General features: G+C 42.0%; 1 protein-coding gene across 1 annotated transcript; it reads right to left on the bottom strand.

Annotated features, from left to right (window-relative positions):
- Positions 1-1,518: 1,518 nt before the first annotated feature.
- On the bottom strand, positions 1,519-19,691 carry KRT8 (keratin 8). Its single transcript, XM_070938014.1, has 9 exons — positions 19,271-19,691; positions 14,018-14,226; positions 11,029-11,089; positions 10,838-10,933; positions 8,658-8,822; positions 6,474-6,599; positions 5,145-5,365; positions 4,869-4,924; positions 1,519-2,661 (listed from the first exon to the last, which is right to left on the bottom strand). The coding sequence occupies exons 1-9, from the start codon at positions 19,607-19,609 to the stop codon at positions 2,471-2,473; spliced, it is 1,464 nt and encodes a 487-aa protein (XP_070794115.1). The 5' UTR covers positions 19,610-19,691; the 3' UTR covers positions 1,519-2,470.
- Positions 19,692-21,495: the final 1,804 nt, after the last annotated feature.

Genomic DNA, 21,495 nt, shown 5'->3' with positions numbered 1-21,495 from the left:
AGTTTGATGACATGTTTCTTGCAGAGCTTTAAACTGGCTATTTCAGAATGTGCTTGAATGGTTACACAGCATTTTTATTCCTTACATAGCTTTGGGGATGAATGTGCATTAATCCTGGTTACGGAAATCAGCCCGATAAACCAATCACAAGTCTCCTTGCGGCAAAGTGGAAATTCTACAATCATTGAGTTGGTTCGCATGTAGTATATATTAAGCCTTCATGACATTCGTTTGGGTTTGGTTTGGCAGGTTGAACCCAGTCAATGGGTTTTGTCCAATAGCCATAATGAAATATGTCAAGTGCTAGTAAGTCTTATCCCAAATTAAGACTTGAATACGGCTACCTCTGCCGCATCCCCATAATCGTGCAATCAAAATTCAGATGCTTGGCAGTTGGTTCATATTTATGACCGTTGCTGTATTCCAAGGTCATGTGATCTCCTTCTCACAAGCCAACGAGGAAACCAGATTCACTTAATTTAAGTTGGGTTATCAACTTATCAACTGCAGTTAACAATTGGGGCAAAACAAGTATTGCAGTGATTCACTTAACAAATTTTGGGCTCCATTGTGGTCATTAAGTTCAGGACTACCTGTAGTACCATGATGCTCTGGACAGCTAAAAATTATCCTGGGGGTTATGCTATAACTCCATCGCAACAAACACTCCCGCTTGATAGGCCTTACTTAGAACTTCTAGATGTATTTGCACAAGCAGGGAAGGGGGTTTTTTTCCCGAAAAAATGTTTTGTTAAACATTCCTAGGCTGTGCATGGAATGTTAAGATATGCTAACATTTGTCTTCTTAAGCAGCCATGTGTTAGAAGAGGACCAGTTAAAAATGAAACGTCTGCAAGAAAACAAGCAAGCTCAGAGAACACCAACTCCTCTCCTTCATTAATTAGTATTTTACCACCTCTGCCAGCAAGTGGGAGTTTATTGTAGCCTTTAACCCAACTTAAACCTCCTTAACATGTTACCCTATTGGTGCCCTAGAGAGAAGGTGGGGTGGCCTTCCAATAAGGCACCAAGTGACTGGGATAACATGTTTCTAAGTCTCAGAAAAGGTGCATCATTGTGTCATTTTTGAGTATGGTCCCTCAGAGACTAGCTTTGCCCTATCACCACCGAATAAGATACTAGTTTCATGTGAAACTCTGCTTTGAAAAACACAAGCGGTATGACATCCCTGAGGGGACATGACCCAGCCATGTGCACCTTTTAAAATTCTGTGTCATTGAGAATTAATTTCCATTAATTAACATTGGGAATAAATCTTGCAATGTATGAGTATTTGCACAGGGAGCAACCTCAGTGAGCCTTAATGTCAAGAGAACTTTTGGGAGGGCTAGTTGTCTACCCTTCCCAAATCCCTAAATGAGCCCCGTTAACAATCTATTTGTGCTTTCAGAGCACCAAATGCTATTTTTAGCAGACACGAAAGAGTGGATTTTTCTCCTGCTTTTCCATTCAACCTTTATCTTGGGCCTTCCCATAGGAAAAACAAACAACAGAGAGAAAAGTTAAGCCATTTAATATCAAAGATTGGAAAGAAAACCTTTTTATTTCAAATAAAATGAAAACCATGTGAAGTTCTTAAAAATCTTCACAAAACCAGCTTGCTTTGTGCTTCTGCCCAACTCGGCTCCCGCTTTACCCTCCTCTCTTCCTATCATCCCAGACCAGGTGGAACTACAACTCCCATCATCTTTAGATAACTAGTGTGATCATTGATAGGAGTTGCCGTCTCCAGTGATAAGACTTGGGTGAGATTTTCCCAAATCCCCGTCCTTCAAAATAAAATGTTTCCAAGTCTTAGGTGTTGATTGAAAATTTGACCTAACGATATGCAAGTAGCAAGAGGGGTGAATAATACAACAGGGCAGCTTTTAAACAACGTGAAAACTACAAACTGCAATTCTGAGGAAGTCATCTCTACATATAGTGGTCTAAACGAGTTAAGGCTTCTCGCTGACCCTAGCTTGGAAAAACTGCTTTCCTGCCTTTTTTTTTCAACAGCTGCCCCTACTGATCGGATACTGTCAAAACCATGAGATCCCTTGGGGAAAGCAAGTTTCTTTTCCCTCGAGGTGTTGAGAAAAAGGGAACGGCGGTACGAGCACCCCTTGCTTTTTCCTTCCTGATCACGTCTCATGCAAGCCAGTGGCAGCATTTTGAGATGTTCTAAAAGCAGCAGTGGACTTCCCAGTTGCAGCCGGACTCCCAAGTCCCACCAGCCTCATCCCAGCATGGCCAGAAAAGGGCGGATGGGAGCTGTTAGTCCACAAGTATCTGACAAACATAAATCCTTCCTTCTAGAGAAAAAAAAAAAAAGTTCGGTGAGAGAACAAAGGCATTTCTTCCCTCTCTTCTAACCTGTGGCTCATCATCTTAGCTAAATTAGGTAAGGCTCATTGGATTCAGGCACTTTAAAACCGCTAGTGGTTCCATTGCTCAAGACCCCACCAAGCTAGTTTGACAGCACATCGGAGGATTCAGACACCAGCTTTCCATCGCGGGTCTCGATCTTCTTGATGACAATAGCCCTGGTCTTGCTGACAGCCGAGCTCTCCATGGGCAATGTATTTATGGAATATCCACCGCTTGAGTAGGAAGAGCTGTAGCCACCTCCGTAATTACTGAAGCCACTGCTCAGGCCACCTGAAAAAGACATGAGAACACTGGTGAAGGGGAGAAGAGCAGTTTCCAGCATTCGGTACCTTTGTTTTAGCTTTTTATCGCCAAATCTAGAAATGGGAAGAGTGGCACCGTAAGAAGCAGTTATATGCATGTATTTTCCTCATTCTTTTCCCAGATGGGAGATGAGACCTTCTCTTGCTACCTTGTCTAGCACCTCCTGCCACGCCACATTCCCTAAAGGAATGCCCGAGACTAAAATAGATGCAGGTTTCCCCTATTGCTCTCATCTTACAGACTGTGTCAACCTTATACAGGTAGTCCTCGACTTACAACAATTCATTTAGTGACCTTTCGAAGTTACAACAGTACTGAAAAAAGTGAGTTATGGCCTTTGTTCGCACAATCGTTGCATTATCCCTGTGGTCACGTGATCAAAATTCAGCTGCTTAGCAACCGTGTCAGCTGTCCCAGGGTCATGTGATCCCCTTTTGTGACCCCCCCTTTCTGACGAGCAAAGTCAATGGGGAAGCCAGATTCGCTTAACAACCTTGTTACTAATTTAACTTCAGTGATTCACTTAACTATGATAAGCAAAAAAGGTCATAACATGTGATAAAACTCATTTAATGACTGTTTTGCTTAGCAAAGGAAATGTTGGGCTCAATTGTGGTTGTAAATTGAGGACCACCTGCACTTATTCTCCCAGCTGAAGTCCCATAGGGAAGAGGAAAGGATAAGTAGCAGGCCATTTTGATTCTCCATATGCAGAAACACACACTTTGTATACATATTTTTCTCATGTGGCACTGTAAAACTAATTAGAATTTCTGGAAATCAATGACTTGGATAAGAAGGTCTCAGAATTGCAAATGGGGGGACAAAATTTGGCACAAAGAGTCCTTACCAAATGCTGCCTCAGTCTTTGCTAACTTGCTGCTCTCCAAATGTATTGGACTGTGAATTTTATCAGTTTCTCATCCAGTTGGAGATAATCAAAATGGAGTTCAACACATTTGGAAGACACCAGGTTGATGAAAGCTGTTCTGAACAACCTCCAACTGCCGATGTTTGCAAACTGCATCTTTTGGACAAGGAAGGGACAAGCCCTGCCTCCCAGCCTCTTTTTCTGCCAGTTATGGCCCAACTTCCTCATTTAGACTTTGAAATTTCCCTCCATTTAAAGAAAAGGAACAGACCAATTTTTAATTTTTGAAAAATCAACCTACTACTCATAAAGTCTCAAAAATACTGCCCGGGCAATTGCTTGCAATATAATCTTATCATGGGTACATCCATCCTTGCAACTACTTTATGCTAAAACCAGTCTCCATCTTTGATCTTTAAAGTAACTTTGGAGGACAAACAATTTCAGAGTGCCTATTTTTTTATCACTATTATTTCTGCAAAGTAAAAAAGGGGAGTCTTTTACACAGAAAACTACTTTTCTTCACTTTGTGCCTCCAGATCTACTGGAACAGGGCTCAGGGATGGGGAAAGCTGCAGGGAAAAGATGCTATAAAGTGGTGAGAGTGGTGGCAAATAAATTTAATAAATAATTAAAAAAGTAAAGAAGAAACTATTTATTGCTCAGCCAAACATGCTTCAACTATGATGGTTGGTCCTCTGAAAACAGTTGTCTTCATACTGGCATGTGTTTCTCTACCAACTAATCTGCAGTGATTTTCAAATGCCATGGGGAATAATAATTATAACAACAACAACAACAATAATAAAAAAAATAAAATAAAAAAGACTAATAAAATAGGACTTGGGTGGCATCACTTAAGCCATAAAACCCAACCCTCAACTCATGGAAGAAATCCAAATTCATATGCTGAAACATTATTACAATTTTGATTGATTACACATCAGTTTGTAAAATAGAGGAAGTTAAACTATTTTATTTCACTTCCTCTATGAAAAAAAAATGTCATCGGGAGACAAGCCATTCTTTGTTAAAGTCAGCGTAGATATCAAGTTAAACAGGTTTCCAAATGAAAGCAAGGGAAATAAACATCACTTAACAGTGTTGAAACACATTGAGATCTAACTCGGCAATCAAATATTTTTATGTATCGTACACCACCCAGAATTTCAATTATGCGAATTGGGTGGCTGTCTCAAATCTTCTAAATAAATACAGGATTCCCTGCTCTGGTTAATTTCTGACATTTGCATTGATATCTTAATCACCTCCCCCTCTTCTCCGACATGCGACATTTCCTTACCTGAATAACCAGTTGTCTTGGTCTGAATGCTGAGATTTTGCATTCCAGATTCCAGTCTGTAAAAAAGAGAGAGGGTTGAGGAAGAGTTCCCCCCCCCCCAAAAAAAATAAATCAGTCAAGCAATGATATTAAGTCAGACAAAATGTAAGTCCTACAGAACAAGTTTCTGCAGCCAAGTTGAATTTGAACAGTTTCTTGATGCACCGATGAGCTCAATCACTGTGTTACGCTAGTGCCTGGATCACTATAGAGTACATATGTTGGGCCGATCCTTACCTGCTCTCCTCTCCTTCCAGCAGCTTCCTGTAGGTGGCGATCTCTATATCCAGGGCCAGCTTGACATTCATCAGCTCCTGATACTCCCGCAGCTGACGAGCCATGTCTTGTTTGGCTCGCTGCATGGCAGCCTCCAATTCAGCCAGCTTGCTGCTGGCATCCTTCACGGCCAGATCCCCACGCTCCTCTGCTTCAGTGATTGCCGCTTCCAAGCTTGCACGCTGTATGGGAGCAAGGAAGAGAGAGTTCCAGCGGCAGCTCAAATCTCAAAAACCAGGAAAAAGGCAAGGGGTGGAAAGGATACAGCTGTTATTCAATATTCTCACCCTTCTGTGATATGGGGAATTAAGATACAATGACAGATTTGTCCCTGGGAAAATAGCCTAAAGTTAAGGAATGAGAACTGTCTCTTCCCAGATGAGGATAACTATACCTGATCAAAGCACAATTAATTATAATTGGATTGAATGACTCCTATACTTTCATATCTCCTCCAAGAAGGTGAAAGCCACAAGCAAGGTTCTTTACCCAATTCCTTCCTTTTATTTGTGTAAAAAAAAAAAATGACACTATAGATGTTAAGGTGAGAAGCTGGGCAGACTCCGAAAATAAACATAGTCCACCTATCATAGGTGGAGATAACAGGAATTCGCCTGAATAAAATGCAGAGAGGAATGCAGAAAATCCATCCTTCTCTGCTTAACATGCTACCTTTTGCCTTCAACAGCACCCACCCACATTCCCAGGCCTTCAAGTGTACCAGCAACCTCCATCCTTCCTCTACTAGATCCAATGGCAACACCCAGACATTAGCCATCCATTTCACATGGTCAACAAAAGGAATGTTGACTGATCTTCTGGTCATCTGAATGACCTTCAAGGGGTCAAATAGAAGTCAGTCTCTCTCAGGCATTTACTCCAGAATCATGAAGCTGCGGCATTCCTGCAGCCCAAGACTACAGGATTAGAAGAGTTGTAAGCCAGAAACAGCATAAAGGAGGCAACTGGTTCTCCAACCTACTTGGAGACGAGACTGTACTAAGGACCTTTACGTAACACAACCATGGGTGCTACCATCAAGTTTGGGCTCATCCTCACTCTTGCCCTGGAAAAGGCTGGGCTTCTTAATACAGGCATTCCCAACCTAGCTGATACTGAACCATATCATCATATCCATGTTGTTGGTGACTGTAGAAGCTCTGGTCCAATAACTCTGGATGCTGGTAGAAAGTTGGAGAAGACCAATATAATCTGTATGCTCCTCGGGGACAAAGCAGAGACCTATAGCACGACCAACTTAAGGAGGATTGCAGAAGACAGATTTCTGACCTGGCCTTTCAAACCATCAATTTCTGACTGTATCCGGGTTATCATTCGGTTCAGTTCATTGATTTCATTCTTGGTGCTGCGGAGGTCATCCCCATGCTTGCCCGCCACAGTCTGGAGCTCTTCATACTAAAGAGAGGAGACAGAAGAGACAAGAGATGTGATAACAGGAAGACCACAGGAGCAAAGAACTGGTTGCAAAGACTACAGTTCTTTATATACCCGTAACACAGAGAGCAGTCTCAACCATCTCTTCAACAAAATGGTCCATAGTACAGTATTAATACCTGGAATTAACTCCTTAATTCCAATCAAGACCACCACCTAAATTTCAGCCTGTCTAGATTACTTGAGGGCAGGCACAGGAGACTGGAGAATTCACTGACTGGGATCACACATACTCTAAACTAGGGTTTATTTTAAGCACGGTCTGCTATATAAACCAGAGGCTTGCTTTTCCATACCTCACTGAACCATAATCCATGCTTTATAAGTCACAATAGTTAAGTTCACATATCAAAATCAAACCAGCCAAATTATAGCTTTAGGTAATATTATCTAAAGCTATAATGTGTGGCTTGTTTGATTTTGATATTCATTCCCCAATCCCATCTGAGCCAGGAGAGTAAATGCAAAAGTTAATCTCGGAGGAAAGTGTCTAGTTATCTATCCTCCATTTCCGTTCAAACAGCTGGTTGACTGAAGCTGCCATGAGTGCCTGAGTAATAATCTGAAAAATGCATCATAAACTGAGAAGCACATCATAAAACTCATGTGAACAAAAATATTACTTGGATAACCTCAGGCAAGTAATTATCTCCTCGTCTCAATGGCCGTCTCTATTTGCAATGAAAATCATAATCTAGGGCTTCCATCATTGGTGTAATAGTGCTATTAGTATACTGTCCAAGTTATAATACTGGATACTAAACAACAAGGTTTTTTTTCCAACCTCAACTCAAGATAGTAAACCTCAACACTGGCCAGCATGCCATGAAAGGATACCTAGGGCCACCAAGGGAAAAAGGCACAGCTGAATTTGAGTCAGTAAGTGAAATGATCTGATAAATGGTATTTTCTATTCAAACCAATTAAACTCATTTGATAAAATGGAATTCCAAAATTGTAAGGTTGACGCTTGTTTTTATTTTTTTCTGTTCAATCAGACACTGTCTAGAGAAGTCCCTGCAAGGTTGTTTTTTTTTTTTTTTTCAGAAATGGCTTTGTGCCCAAGACAGAACTGGAATTTAGCCCTGGACTAGGGGTAACATGATACCAGTGTTCTGATATCTAAGGGGCTGCCACAAAGAAGAGGGGAGTCAACCTATTCTGAAGGCAAAAGAAGCAGCAATACATGGAAACTAACCAAGAAGAGTGTTAGAGATTCTCAATCATCCAAGGTCCCTGGTTGTCCCAAAGCTGTTTTTTCAGGAGGCAACTGGACTTTTTTTTTTCTTTGAAAACATTTCGCTTCTCATCCAAGAAGCTTCTTCAGCTCTGACAGGGTATGGGAAGAGAAGCAAAACATCTTCAAAGAAAAAACAAGAAAGTCCAGATGCCTCCTGAAAAAGCCCCTTTGGGATAATCAAGAAGAGAACCAACCTAGAACTAAGGGGAAATTTCCTGACAGAACAATTAATCAGCGGAACAACTTGCCTCCAAAAGTTGAGAGTGATCCAACACTGGAGGTTTTTAAGAGATTAGACAACCATTTATCTGAAATGGTATTAGGATTTCTTGTCTGAGCAGGGGGTTGGACTAGAAGACCTCCAAAGTCTCTTCCAATTCTGTTATTCTCTATTAGTCTCTCAGTTTCTAGCCTGATGCCTTAACTACCACACCAAACTACTTTTTTTACAGTTTTTACTATTAACTATCTCTAAACACCTCTCCTTCATTTTGCTGGCTACTGTTTTCAATTGCTTTTAACACTGTACGCTAGCCAGAGTTATCATGGAATCAGCTTTAGACATTTGACAAATCAATCCATCGATAAAATAAAGAGTTATTACACTACTGGGATTCTCCAGAATGTTTTTTCATTGCTGCATGAAGCGTTGATTCCTTCCGTCTGTGAAACGAGCTATCCCCAAATCCTAGCATGAGTGAAGGCGCTGTAGCTCTTCATTGGGAATTAATTTTTCATCAGGTATGGTCAAGGAGAGCCAGAGTCAGCTTGGAGCTTACCTTGATCTGGTACATCCTCTCTGCCTCAGCCCGGCTCCTGTTAGCAACTTCTTCATACTGGGTCTTGACCTCAGCAATGATGCCTTCCAAGTCCAGGCTGCGGTTGTTGTCCATGGACAGGATCACAGAGGTGTCACTGATTTGAGACTGCATGACACGCAGCTCCTGTATCAAAAAGGTAACATTTAGAATTATCCCGAATCAAAGAGGACGCAACCCTCAGGGAACCCTGATGTGAGGATTCAAATCTTTCCTACTCATTCCTCTACTGACAAGAAACTTCTTTCTTATTCAACAGGTGAAGTCTCAAAACTAATGGCAGAACTAGTTAAATCAGGGATCCCCAAACCCCAGTCTGTGGACTGACTCCGGGCCACAGCATGACAGAAACTGGGCCGCGCAAACAAGCGAAGCCCCATCCACAGGATGTAGGCAGCACACAAAACCACCACCCCCGTCTGGTCCATGGAAAAACCTCTCTGTATGGAACGGGTCCCTGGTGCCCGAAAGGCTGGAGGCGCCTGAATTAAATCTGCAGCCAGCAACAGCTTCCCATCTCCCGGTGCGTTCCCACAGAGGGGGCCTCCTCAGGGTGCCATCGGCCAGACAGTGTCGGCTGGTGACCCCCAGGGGGAGGGCTCCCCCGACCTCCGCTTTTTCCATCGTGACCTGAAAACGTGGCTGTTTCGTTTGGCCGGCTTGGACTGATGGGGTTTTAATTCTAATTTAATTTTAACTTGTTAGTCTTAATTGTATTTTTAATTGTTAAATTATGAGATTTGGATTTAATTTTTAACTTTTTATTAGATGTTTCTTAACTGTTGTGAGCTGCCCTGAGTCCGACTGGAGATAGGGCGGAATATAAATCTCATTAATAAATAAATCTCATAAATCTCATAAATCTCATAAATCAATCAATCAATCAATCAATCAATCAATCAATAAATGATAGTTAAAGCGAAAACTTATTACAGGCCAACCGCTGCCAACCATGAAGAGGAACCTTGCTAAACCTGAGTCTCTGGGGAAGCTTTCTGTAAAAAAACGTTATGTTTCCTAGCAAAGCAAATGAAATCAAACAGCACTTTGTGAGGGATATCCTCATTAAAGCTGAATGTAGTCTCCAAATTTCTGCAGCCTCAAAGCTATTTCTAACCATAGCTGCCACAACCTGACAGCACCTTTTCTGTCCTGTTTGCATGGAAAGAAAAGCCACATTTAATATAGGTCATATATAAAAGGAAAAACATTTCTGTCTTCCCCATCAGCCCCAGTATATCCTGGCCCTATTTTCTTTGCATCACCACCCCTATCACCGCAGCCTTTTCCCAACACAAATGTTACACCAAAGGTTCTCCTTTGTAATAAAGTAGCAAGCAACTTTCTGCAACTTACTACATGATTCTCATATTTCATGCAGAAATGGAAACTAGATCAGAATGTCACTGTGTAGAAAGGCAAACTATAATATACATTATATTACATAAAGTATACATATGAATATAACCAGGGTGGATAAAAATTGATTTAAAAAAAATAAATTAAAAAAATCAGATTTTTAAAATTTAAATTGGATTTTTTTTTTATTTTTATCATTTATTTTAGTAAAATGCTTTTGGAGTAAAAATCTGTCTATAGTTTTCTATTTAAGATACATAAATAATTTAGTTTATTTAGCATGAAATGGAGCTTAGTTATGTAGCATGAAATGGAGCTTAGTTATGTAGCATGAAATGGAGCTTAGTTATGTAGCATTCCGCGACATTGGTATTGTTGGTAAGTCAACAGCAGGTCAGAGGAGTAGCAGAGATGACAGTTGCTCTTTAAAAATTATGATTTAAATCGAATTGATTTAAATCAAGCCTTTTTACTAGTGATTTAAATCATGATTTCAATTGACTTGATTTAAATCTAATCCATCCTAAATATAAACTTGTTTGGGACTTCGCTTTGACACCAACACTAGAGCCGTCTTATTAGTTTGTCAGCCCCATTAACTAGCCAAAGGAGTCACTGAAATCAGCTGCAGTGGCCAGTCTGCGCTGTTTCGGTATGTAGAAAGGGAAAATAGTTGCCTTTTTGTCACCTGATCAGACACCACAATTCCTTGCCCTGCCCATGTCTTCAAAAAAGGTACATTTAAAAAAGCCGTTCTTAGCTCAATTAAATCCACTATCTACCTCATCATAAAGCTGCCTCAGGAAGTTGATCTCATCCATCAGACATTCCAGGCGGGATTCCAATTCAACCTTGTTCATGTAAGCCTCATCCACATCCTGAGGGAAAAGTGCACCATTGTAAGTAAAGACTCATACACAAAATCTCAAAATTGTGATAATTAACCAAGGAATGTGATCAGCCTGCCACTTACCTTCTTCAGAAGGACAAACTCATTCTCCTTTTCAGTACGATGGTTGATTTCATCTTCATACCTGCAGGGCAAAGGAAGTTAAGTGGTTTTTATTATGTGCAATTTGGACCAACACTAAGCACTGTGTGCTAGGATCACCATTAGAAATATGTAAAGAAAGCAATGCATCTGAACATGAGCAAAGTGCTGCATCCCTTGACTAATATAGATGCTGGGAGTTAAAGTGGAAGGCCCTAAATTAAAAGATTATGGTGGTTTTAAAAGGTTCATTTTCCGATTAACCTTGTTTTTGAATATTTTATTTAGAAAGGCAGGATAAAGAAGATTAAGAATGCATAGGACTGTATTTGTATTTTCCCATGAATGGTTATTTTCTGAGTAACTTTTTATGGTTCCCATTACGAACATTTCTCTTCCATCGGTCAGCATTTATTTGGTCAGTGTTCATTTATACATATTATTCTGTTAAAAATCTTTATGAAAACATGGCAGCTGCACAGTAAATTCATAGTTCAAAGTGAATTGCATTATTTGGACAGATGACAAATGATACAATAGCAATACACTCAGAAACGCAGAGAATTCCTGGGACAGCAGCTTACAATTCAAAGCAGCAACTTTTGCTGAGGTTTTTGATATAGTGTCCATATCCTTCTTAGAATGCCTTTCGGGCTCTTCTCTTGTCATATTTTTAAAATTCTACTTAGATTGTTTTAATTTAAAAAATGTGAAAAGCTGCCATGCTGCAGAGCAACTTGTCAACCACTAGCATTACAGTAACTGTATCTGCAGAAATGCCTTATGCAGAAATGCATAAGGAACTCTTAAGTATATTAAAAAAATGTAAAATGGCTGAAAGACATTACTTAAGAATTGGGCCTACCAGTCCCTCCCCCAAAAAAACCCACAACAAGCCAGCTATTAGATCATTAATAGAGGTAGAGGGTGACTTAAAGCAGTTTAAGGATGCCTTCATCGTATTTGCTTTCTGGCTACAATCCTTGAAGTGGGCACACATTACAAGTAATCCTCAGGTTACAATGGCAACTGGGACCAGGAACTCCATTGCTAAGCAATATAGTTGTGAAGCAGTGTGTCTTGTGACTGCATCACTTAACAACAGCAGTCCCAGTTGCCAGATTTAAACAAGGACCAAGCAGGCATTAAGTGAGGACCTCACAAGATTGTGACTTTCTGATGGCTTCCCCATTGAGTTTGATTATGGGAAGCCAGCAGGGAACATCGGACATTGAAATCATATGGCTGCGATTTGCTGCAACAGGCAGGAGCCTCCAAGGATGAGTCCCCCTCATTCAGCACCATAACTATGAGTGGTTGCTAACAAATGGTTACAACCCAAGGACCCATCTGGCAGAGTCAAAATGCATTCAGAATCAGCAACCTTTTGTCTGCTCAGGCATCCCTTAATCCACCTTTATAAAGATGAGAGAGTGAAACCTGCAGATGGCAAATTTAACTATTTATGTGGTCTTGTGTGAAACACTTCTGGAACTGGGAAAGTTGGAGCAAGAATGTGCCATTGCCAGTTGATTTGGATACAAACCCAAGATACCACAGGTTCTCCTCCTTCCTAACTCTCCCAAGAATGGATGTGAAATGTCTGGGTGTGAAACCAAAAATATGTACAGGCAAGAGGTCATTTGCACCAGCCATTCTTCCCATGCTCCAACACCCACTTTTCTCCAATCCTAACTTTGTAAGCTCTCTATTTCTGCAAGGGATACAACCAATAGAATACAAGTGTAACATTTATTTTGAAAATGCCCAAGAAAGAAGAGCTGTACACGATGACTCTTTGGAAAAAGATAGATCCCAAATTATTGCCATCCAACTCTTCCTCTTTATTTAGAAGGAGACTCCCTTGAGTTTCCAGGCATCGCGTTCCTATCGAGTTCCCAATCTCAAATATTTGGAAAGCTGGAAATTCTTAAGACAATATCCCATTGTAAATAGTCTCATTCGACTTGGCATTCTAGCCCAGAGGTATCCCTGGAGTTGCAGCATCAACCTGCCAGGGAAGTTGTAAAGATTGTAAAGGCAATGGGGAAGAATGACATACTAACAATGCAGCTTGTCCTCAATGTCCCTGCCTCCACTAAAAACAGACACTTGCAAAACAGGTTAGGTAATTCTCCCATTAGCGCTTTGTCGTAACAGCAATCTTGCTTGGTACAAAGCAGACACCCAGATGTGTGATGAAGGTGTGCTACCACGTAGAGGAATAGGACTGAATAATTCTCCTGGCAGTGTCCTCCCATCCTCAACTTCCTCAAAACACTTCAAAGAGATCATATATGTGTTTTGGTTTACCACTTCCCTTTTTCTGGAAATAATCCCTGCCCAGCCTTCTGGTACAATTCCTTTGTTTAGCATGGTTTAATAAATAAATCCTTAACGTCGTTATCCTTCCAGCTCTGTCCATTGAGTTTTATGTTTTTATATAACACCAAATAAATGTGTATAGGGTTACCTGGTTGACACAGGTCAAGATTAAGAGATTGGGGCTATGATAACAGTGCAAAATCAAACACAAGGATAGCAAAATTCAAAAGAAGACAACCCAGCTTTTAAAAAATGCTTTTAAAAGTTAAAAAAAAAAAGCCACTGATGATCGTCAGAGGCTTTTAAAAGCATTTTTTTCTACAACCTCGTCGGCTGAGATTGTAGAAAAAATGCTTTTAAAAATAAAAAATAAAAAGTTGGCCACGCCCACCCAGTCACATTACACCCCAAGCCACGCCCACAGAACCGGTAGTAACAAATTTTACATTTCACCACTGATCAGCAGCCATTAATAATTTTAAGGAGTGGCAGGGACTTTAAAATATAGTTTGGGTAAACTAAGCCATCATAGCAGAATGAAGGACTGCTGTGGCATTTCCATAGGTCTAAGCATAAGATGGATGGTAAAGCTACTTTGTCCAGCCCTGGCAAATGCAGAGCAATGGAACCAGAAGATCCCACTCACTTGTTCTTGAATTCTTCCACCAGGCCTTGCATGTTTGACAACTCAGCATCCAGCCTTGCCCTCTCCTGACCCAAGCTTTCCAGCTGCCGGCGTAAATTGTTGATGTAGGCGTCAAACATACTGTCCATGTTGCTCCGTGTAGTCTTCTGATTCTGCAAGATGCTCCATTTGGTTTCCAGCATCTTATTCTGCTGTTCTAGGAAGCGAACCTGAGAAGGAAGGGAGAACAGATTAGGAAGCAAATTCCTGATACTTCAGCAGCACCCGACGCAGCTCTGCAGCTCTTCAGATGGGCAACCCCATTTATCCTTTTCATCAGAGGTCAAACTGGTATTCCCCTGGCATAAGGTAGGCCATGTTCTACTGGCATAAGGTAGGCCCATCACCCCACAGTCAGAAAAGGTTCACAGCAACTTGCAAAGCTGTAGTTCCTGCTACAAGTAAATGGATTCAGCAGGCCTTCCCAAACTTAGCACATTATTAAGTACTATTTAATTACTAGAAACATCCGAGAACAAAAGATATACGTACTAAGGAATATGCCTCTTGGCTCAATGCATAATTTATTCGTGGCATTTCCTGGATCCCCAAATGGAATCTATAGTGGTTGAGGAAATGTATCTGCTACAGGTTACTTTCTGGACTTTATGCAGGGTTTTATTTTAGATTAAAAAGATACTATCTGAAACCCTACAGCCTTTCGTGTGACTGCCACTTACCCCAGGATATTTCTGAAAGTTGGTACTAAGTTGTAAAATTTAATATAAACAGAACATTAAATTCTCAAGGAGCAATCATAATATTTACCTGATTTTAATTTAGCTTAATTAAATTTAGTTCTTTCCCAGTGTCTCCTACTTTCTGGAATGGGAGCCGCTGCATCCACAAAGAAATCAACTGTGGCTTGTAGCCCCAAATGAAAAGATCTGATTTATTTTAAACAACTTTAAATAACTGGGAAGCCAGATTAAAGGGGGAAAAAGACAGCTAAAAATTGTAGCAGGTTGGCCTAATGAAAGCAGAAGCAAATAATAAAAGTATCTCAGTAATTTCACTTTAAGATCAAACGTAGAAGTGTCATGAAGAACATTTTACATCACACACTTCTCCGCTTATTCTGACAATAGTCTGTCTCAATGTGATATTCTTCCATTGCATCATTCCCATTAGCTAAGGAAGACGGAAATTCATAGTCCGATAGTAAAGTGTCCCAGGTTTGGAAAAATCAGCAAAACTGGAATTTGAAAATGCTCCCTCTTATATAGCTGCTTGCAGGAGCAAACTTTACCATCTCAATTTAGTGTGTTTGGTTCCCTGTGGATTAAGCCTGCTCTGAATAAAAGGACAGCAAACAGATTTCTTTTTTCCAGAAATGAAAGGTGAAGAGGTGCATGGCTCCTTTGGGGCTTAAGGTGCACTGATCTTTCACTGGCCCAAGGCCAAATGCTGCACTTCAAAGTGTAGGAGAGGCAAGAGCAAAAGTCTGATTTAATTTGAATTAGACCCAATGAATTTGATTACTTCTCTCAGGCCTCCAATAACTTTTTCCCCTTCCACTCATTACAAATTACAATTCAAAAGCACTCTGGGGGCCACGCCCAAAGCTTTGGGAGTGCACTTCTGGTCTGGAAACATATTTAGGTGATTACATACCTGAAAACCACTATTACAGGAACAATATTTAACTTTTGAAAATACAGTCCCAGCATGTCAAAGGTCAAGAACAGTTTGTGGGTTGAAGCATATGCCCCCAACAACTCTCCTTGAGGCAGAAGGAGTCTTAAAAAGTCTGTCACCCTGCCTTGATTCAACATATCTTATCTGAGCCATGGCAAAGGCAGAAAAGGAAGCACTGGTGATGGAGAGCCAGCATCTAATCTGAAGCATGGTTAGCCAAGACTTAAACTCAGAACCTGTTTTTAATGGCGGGAACGCACTTAGCAATTCAGAAGATTACTGAAGAGGCAGATGCTTTAGTGATGGAGTAACTGCAGCTTGACAGTCTTGTGAGTTCACACACTAATGGAAGACCAGGGCATTTATTATAAAACATAAACACAGCTTTGGAGGAACCATTTTGCCTTAGGGAAGGGGAACAGCGGGAAGCGAAGCAGTAAGTGAACCAGAAGAGGAACAGGCTGAGAATAGAAACCCTGAGACTAGGGTTCCCACTAGGGAACCCTAGTTCCCTAGTGGGAACTAGGGTTATGTTAGAAAAACTCATTTTCTATTCATCTGGGTGGTCATCCAAATGCCACCATCACATTTTCCCTTCCCCTCAAAAAACATTGTTTGGTTTCTCCTTTCTCTCGTATGGTCTCCTACCAGAAAGTTTTAGGCTTTTCTTCTGACTGAAGAAAAGGGTGCAAAGCTGCTTTGACAAACTCAAGATGATTTATGAACATTGGGAAAAACTGTGGATTCAAAAGTGCACTTCTTAGAAGCAACCAGCTCAATTCAGCCCTACCGCTTTAGGGTGCATGGTGAGAATGCTAGGGGTGGCTCAGGAAAATCCAGAGACCACACTTTTCTCCCAAGATTTCCAGACCTCTGTTGATGCAGCATTCTGGCAATAACAAAAGCAGAAGGTGTGGTAGCTCTCACCTCATCATATACTGCCTAAGTGATAGAGGTGTTCAGAAAACACCTGGAGCTGCAATACCTGTCTGATTTATTATGAGCCAAAATAATTAGGGGAATTGCTGGTTTCACACATTAGTCAACCAATCTCTTAATGCACCCAGTTTCCAATTTTTAAAAAAAAAAAAAGTTCACAGAAGTTTCCAACAGGGGGTATATATCTGGAATTCTTTCGGTATTCAAGGAATTATGTAGGCAGTGCAAGCTTTGGAAAAACCTCACCCATGAAAGCAGCTGGTAGCAGCATGGAGGGAGCTCTGCAGAAAGCCACCCGCTGAACTGAAAACTTTCCCACTTGTACTTTAGACCTGGAAAATAAATTTTGTACTGCATGTTCCTTTCAAATTGGGGCACTGTTTTCCCATTGTACAGTGCACACATTGAGCTCCCATTTGCCAACTATTATTAAGAAACTAGGAGTGCATTGCAGAATTCTGACCCTGCAGCTACCCTTCCCAGGCATGGGCATCGTTCCCTCAATCTCCTCCCAATGGCGTTGACTGCGGCTTAACTGTTAAGACCAGCCCGATACTGGCTGAATACTAAATAGAAAAAGCTAATCAAATAATTTATCTCTGGAGTTTAAAGGGTTCTTCTCACCAGTACCACAGGTCACAAAAAAGGCTGATTTTGCACACATTAGTTCAAAGTTCCTCAACAAGGATACTACTGTACATACAGCAGCACTCCCAGCTTCACTTATCCAGAGCTAACATATCCAGGCTGCAAAAATCTAAATGATCATTAGGTGGCAGCAAAGAGGTACAGAAAGATAATCTTCAATGTTGGCTAGAAACCATCTGGATTTTTGCAGGCCAGATATCATACCCTTGAGGAGGAAGGCAGTCATAGGGATTAGCTACCTCTGTGAAGGTACAATACCTCTTGCATGTGTATACACATTCTGTACCTTTTCACAATAGGTATTGTCCTCAATAACTATAAGCATAACAAGTTTAGAAAGGCAACAGATAGGAAGAAACAGATTAACCAGCGTTCTGTTCTTTGTTCATTAGAGGATAAGCACACTAAAAAAAGTCTTATCCCCCAAATAATGCAAACATCCAGAGAATATATAGATATCTGAACCGAATCAACTATCTTTTTCAATTCATATCTGCCAGTCAGCCTAACAAAGGGTATTTTCAATATGCGATTCCATAGAAAGAGCACAATCTAGCAACACCTCCCTCTCACATTGCTTTGGTAGGCTTAGAAATACCAAGCACTGAACCAGCATCAGGCTCCAAAGACTTTAAAAATATACATTTAAGTCTTCAGAGCTGTGTGTATCTCAGATAGATACAGATAAGTATCTAATCTATACTATCTAATCTATATAAATAGATACTACAGATACTATATAGTATCTAGTATTTATATAGATTAGTATCTGTCTATCTGTATGTATGTGTGTATATATGTCTTCTTAAGTTTTTGCCGGTGTGTGTATATGCAAAAAATTAAAATCTCGGGTGTTTTCCCGTGTCATATTAAATAAGTTAAAATGTTTAAAATTCTGGTTAAAATCCTAGCTTAAAATCTTCTAAAAATCCTTACAGAGCACTCTGCAAGGTCCTTTAAAACCTTAGCTAAAATCCTACCAGTACCTTAAAAAGTTTTTCTTATAGCAACGTTTCGACAGGCTCACAACCCTGTCATCTTCAGGCTCTTATCTAGTTTAGAAGCTTCTAAGGCTTCTAAGGTTTTAAAGGACCTTGCAGAGTGCTCTGTAAGGATTTTTAGAAGATTTTAAGCTAGGGTTTTAACCAGAATTTTAAACATTTTAACTAACTTGTTTAATATGACGCGGAAAACACCTGAGATTTTAATTTTTTGCATATATATATATATATATATATATATATATATATATATATATATATATACATACTAATCTTATCCGATTCATTTTTTCCAAGTCATAGTTTGATCTACCCAGCAAACTGTAGGCCAATAATGATTACGTTGGCTTCAATACACTAAGCCAGAAAAAAGTAAGTTTGCAATGCCATGAACTTTGTCACAAGCCAGCGAATCATAAACTTTGCGTATCATCCCGGACATTCGGTAGCTTTTGCCAACAATATAAAAGTAGAGCGGAATGCAATCTGCTCTCCTCTTACGAAACATGAAAATTCAGAGGCTCAGTCTCTTTAACCTTCACACCTGTAGGAGGAGCTTTTTGCTCGGCCTCCACACCGCCACTCAACAAGTTTTGAGTCCCTCTACGCTACAGTAGTAGTCATGGGAGCAGGAATTCTCTTTGGCTTCCAGTCTCTCTCAACTCCGTTGCCGGTCCCCACCCCCCACCCCAACTCCCTACTACAAAGAAGAATTCCCTTGTTCACAGATGCCGGTTTGTTCAGGGAAAAAAAGCCCCCCAATTCCTCCGCTGGGTGCATGCACCTGACGTCTCCCTTTTTCCCTTCCCGCCTCCGTTTCCCCCAAAGTTTAATTTACAAGTTTTGTAAGAGCAGCGGGCCCATACGGGTCGAAAGAAGCATTGCCCTCCCCCCACTCTTTTTTTTTTTTGCCCCCATTTCAAAACCGCTTCTTGCAAAAGACCCGCCCCTCCTCTCCCGCCCCTCCCAAAAGCGGGCCAAACTTCACCTTATCGATCAAGTTGGCGAACTTGTTGTTGAGGGTCTTAATCTCTTCCTTCTCCTTGGTTCTCACTTGCTGGATGGCGGGGTCGATTTCCAAGTTGAGCGGGGCCAGCAGGCTCTTGTTGACGCTGACCGCCGTGATGGACCCCAGGCTGCCCGCGGAAGTTCCGCGGAAGCTGGCCCCCGCAGCGCCATACCTGCTGCCGCCGCCGCCGCCCCCGAGGCCGGAGGAGGAGGAGGAGTAAGAGGTGCTGATCCGAGAGCCGGCGACGGGGCCTGGCGTGTAGGACCGGCTGCTAAAACTACGGACGGTGCTAGACGTGTTCCGGTAGTTCTTCATCATGGTGGGTTTTTGTTTTTTGTTTTTTTTTTTTTTGCAAGGAAGAGCGGGAAGAAGAAGAAGAAGCTGAAGCTGGAAGAATTCGGGCAGCTGGAAAGCAGCAGAACGCCAACGGCGGAAGAAGCCGGGCGCCGACTTTTATATATGCAAGCGCGTTGGAGGCGGGGAGGGGGGGGGGAGTTGGGAGGAAAGGGCGCGGTTGGAGGAGTGGACGGCAGCACCTGAGTGGCTTTTGCAACCACGAGAGGGCGGAGCTCCGAAGCTCGGATACCTGCTTTGCCCGGCAAGGAAACTACGCCTTTTAACTCTTTCCCAGCGGGAAAGGGGCCCTGAGTTCAGGGAGCGGCACGTCCGCACACCACCTTCGGGGAAATCTCCCCCCCCCCCGCCATCCCCGTCCTCCCCCCCCCCCCCCGAGCTTGCTACGTTGTAAGTTTTCGGGCAGCGAACAAACCCAAAGAGGGCAGCAGTTGCCCAAACTTGCGCTGACCCGGGACAGTCCCTCTCCCAGGACGACTGAGCTGCCATCCCCCCCACCCCCCTCATTGGAGAGTTGAGGCGCTTCGCTCTGGCGGGTTAAACCAAGCCCAGAGGGCAAGGCGGCCTTTATGGTTTTTATTATGAGGACTCGAATTGTGGGGGCAATAAGCTGACTTTGTATAAAAAAGAACACCGCTTGGGGGGGGGGGTGCGAAAGCCCTACTAAGCAGGTATATACAAAAGTATGAAGGCTATTGCTTAACGCATAGTAAGCCGCCCTGAGTCTCCGGAGAAGGGCGGCATATAAATCGAACCAATAAATAAAAATTATTATTATTTGAACCATGAGAGCCCCGAGGCGAGGAACTCCCCTCGGAAGAGCTCGCAGGAAAGGGAAAGGACGGGGCGAGGAAGCGGCTCGGGAGAAGCGGACAAGCGGGGTTGCTTAAAACAACTGGGGACAATTGAGTTTGAGGAACCGCATTATTGGGGGTCTGAGGCAAAACCCGGAGGGCCGTGAGAGGGCGCCAAATAGAGGGGAGGTCCTCGACTTACAACCGTTGGTTTAGTGAACGAAGTTACAAGGTCACTGGGGGGGGGAAGGGACTTAAGGACCGGCTTTTCACACTTGTGGCAGCCGCCTCATGGTCATGTGATCAAAATTCAACCGCTTGGCCACTGGTTCATAGTTATGACGGTTCCAGCGTTGGGGAGGGCTGTGTGTCTGTCATGTTGATCTCCTTTTGCCACCTTCCAACAAAGCAAAATCAACAGGGAAGCTGGGTTCACTTAACAACCGGGTTACTAACTTAACGATGGCAGTGATTCACTTAACAACTGAGGCAACCTAAGTCCTAAGATCGGGCAAAATTGACTTCACAAATGTCTCGCTTAGCAACCTAAATTGGGGGGGGGATCAGTTTGGGTCATAAATCGGGGACTACCTGTAGTTAAGGGTTTTTTTGCTGCTTACTTGTGGTCAGTGGGATTTTTTTCCCCCAGCCCCAAACCAGTGAGCCTTAATTAATGGAAGGCTGGAGAAGTGAGAGGAATAGGGGAAGATGCACCAGCTGGATTGAATAGCCCAGAATCAGCTGCTCAGTTGCTTTAACCAGGACCAGATGTGGTGATTACATGATTCAGCATTGGCAGCCACCCTTTGCTTGCTGGACTCGATTTAAAAGTTTAATGATTTAAAGTTTAATCTTTAAACTCCCTCTGGGATTTAGGGCTGTCTGTAGAGGAAAGACCTTTTGCCAGGCTCTGGACGGGGCTCATTCCTACTGACTCCAAACCTAATGCCTGTTCAGCCTCCTTTTTCACAGGGTAGCAAAATAAATTATTTCCTGTTAGCCTTGGGGCACTTTTTAAGCTGGGCTTTTAATATGGCGTGTCTGATTTTTAACTGT

The sequence above is a fragment of the Pituophis catenifer genome, unplaced genomic scaffold, assembly GCF_029215685.1.
Source record: "Pituophis catenifer annectens isolate HBS135680 unplaced genomic scaffold, rPitCat1.0.hap2 SCAF_2, whole genome shotgun sequence".
In the NCBI taxonomy this organism is placed as follows: Eukaryota; Metazoa; Chordata; class Lepidosauria; order Squamata; family Colubridae; genus Pituophis; species Pituophis catenifer.
The sequence above is the reverse complement of the archived record's forward strand: the minus strand, read 5'-3'. Positions and strand labels throughout refer to the sequence as shown.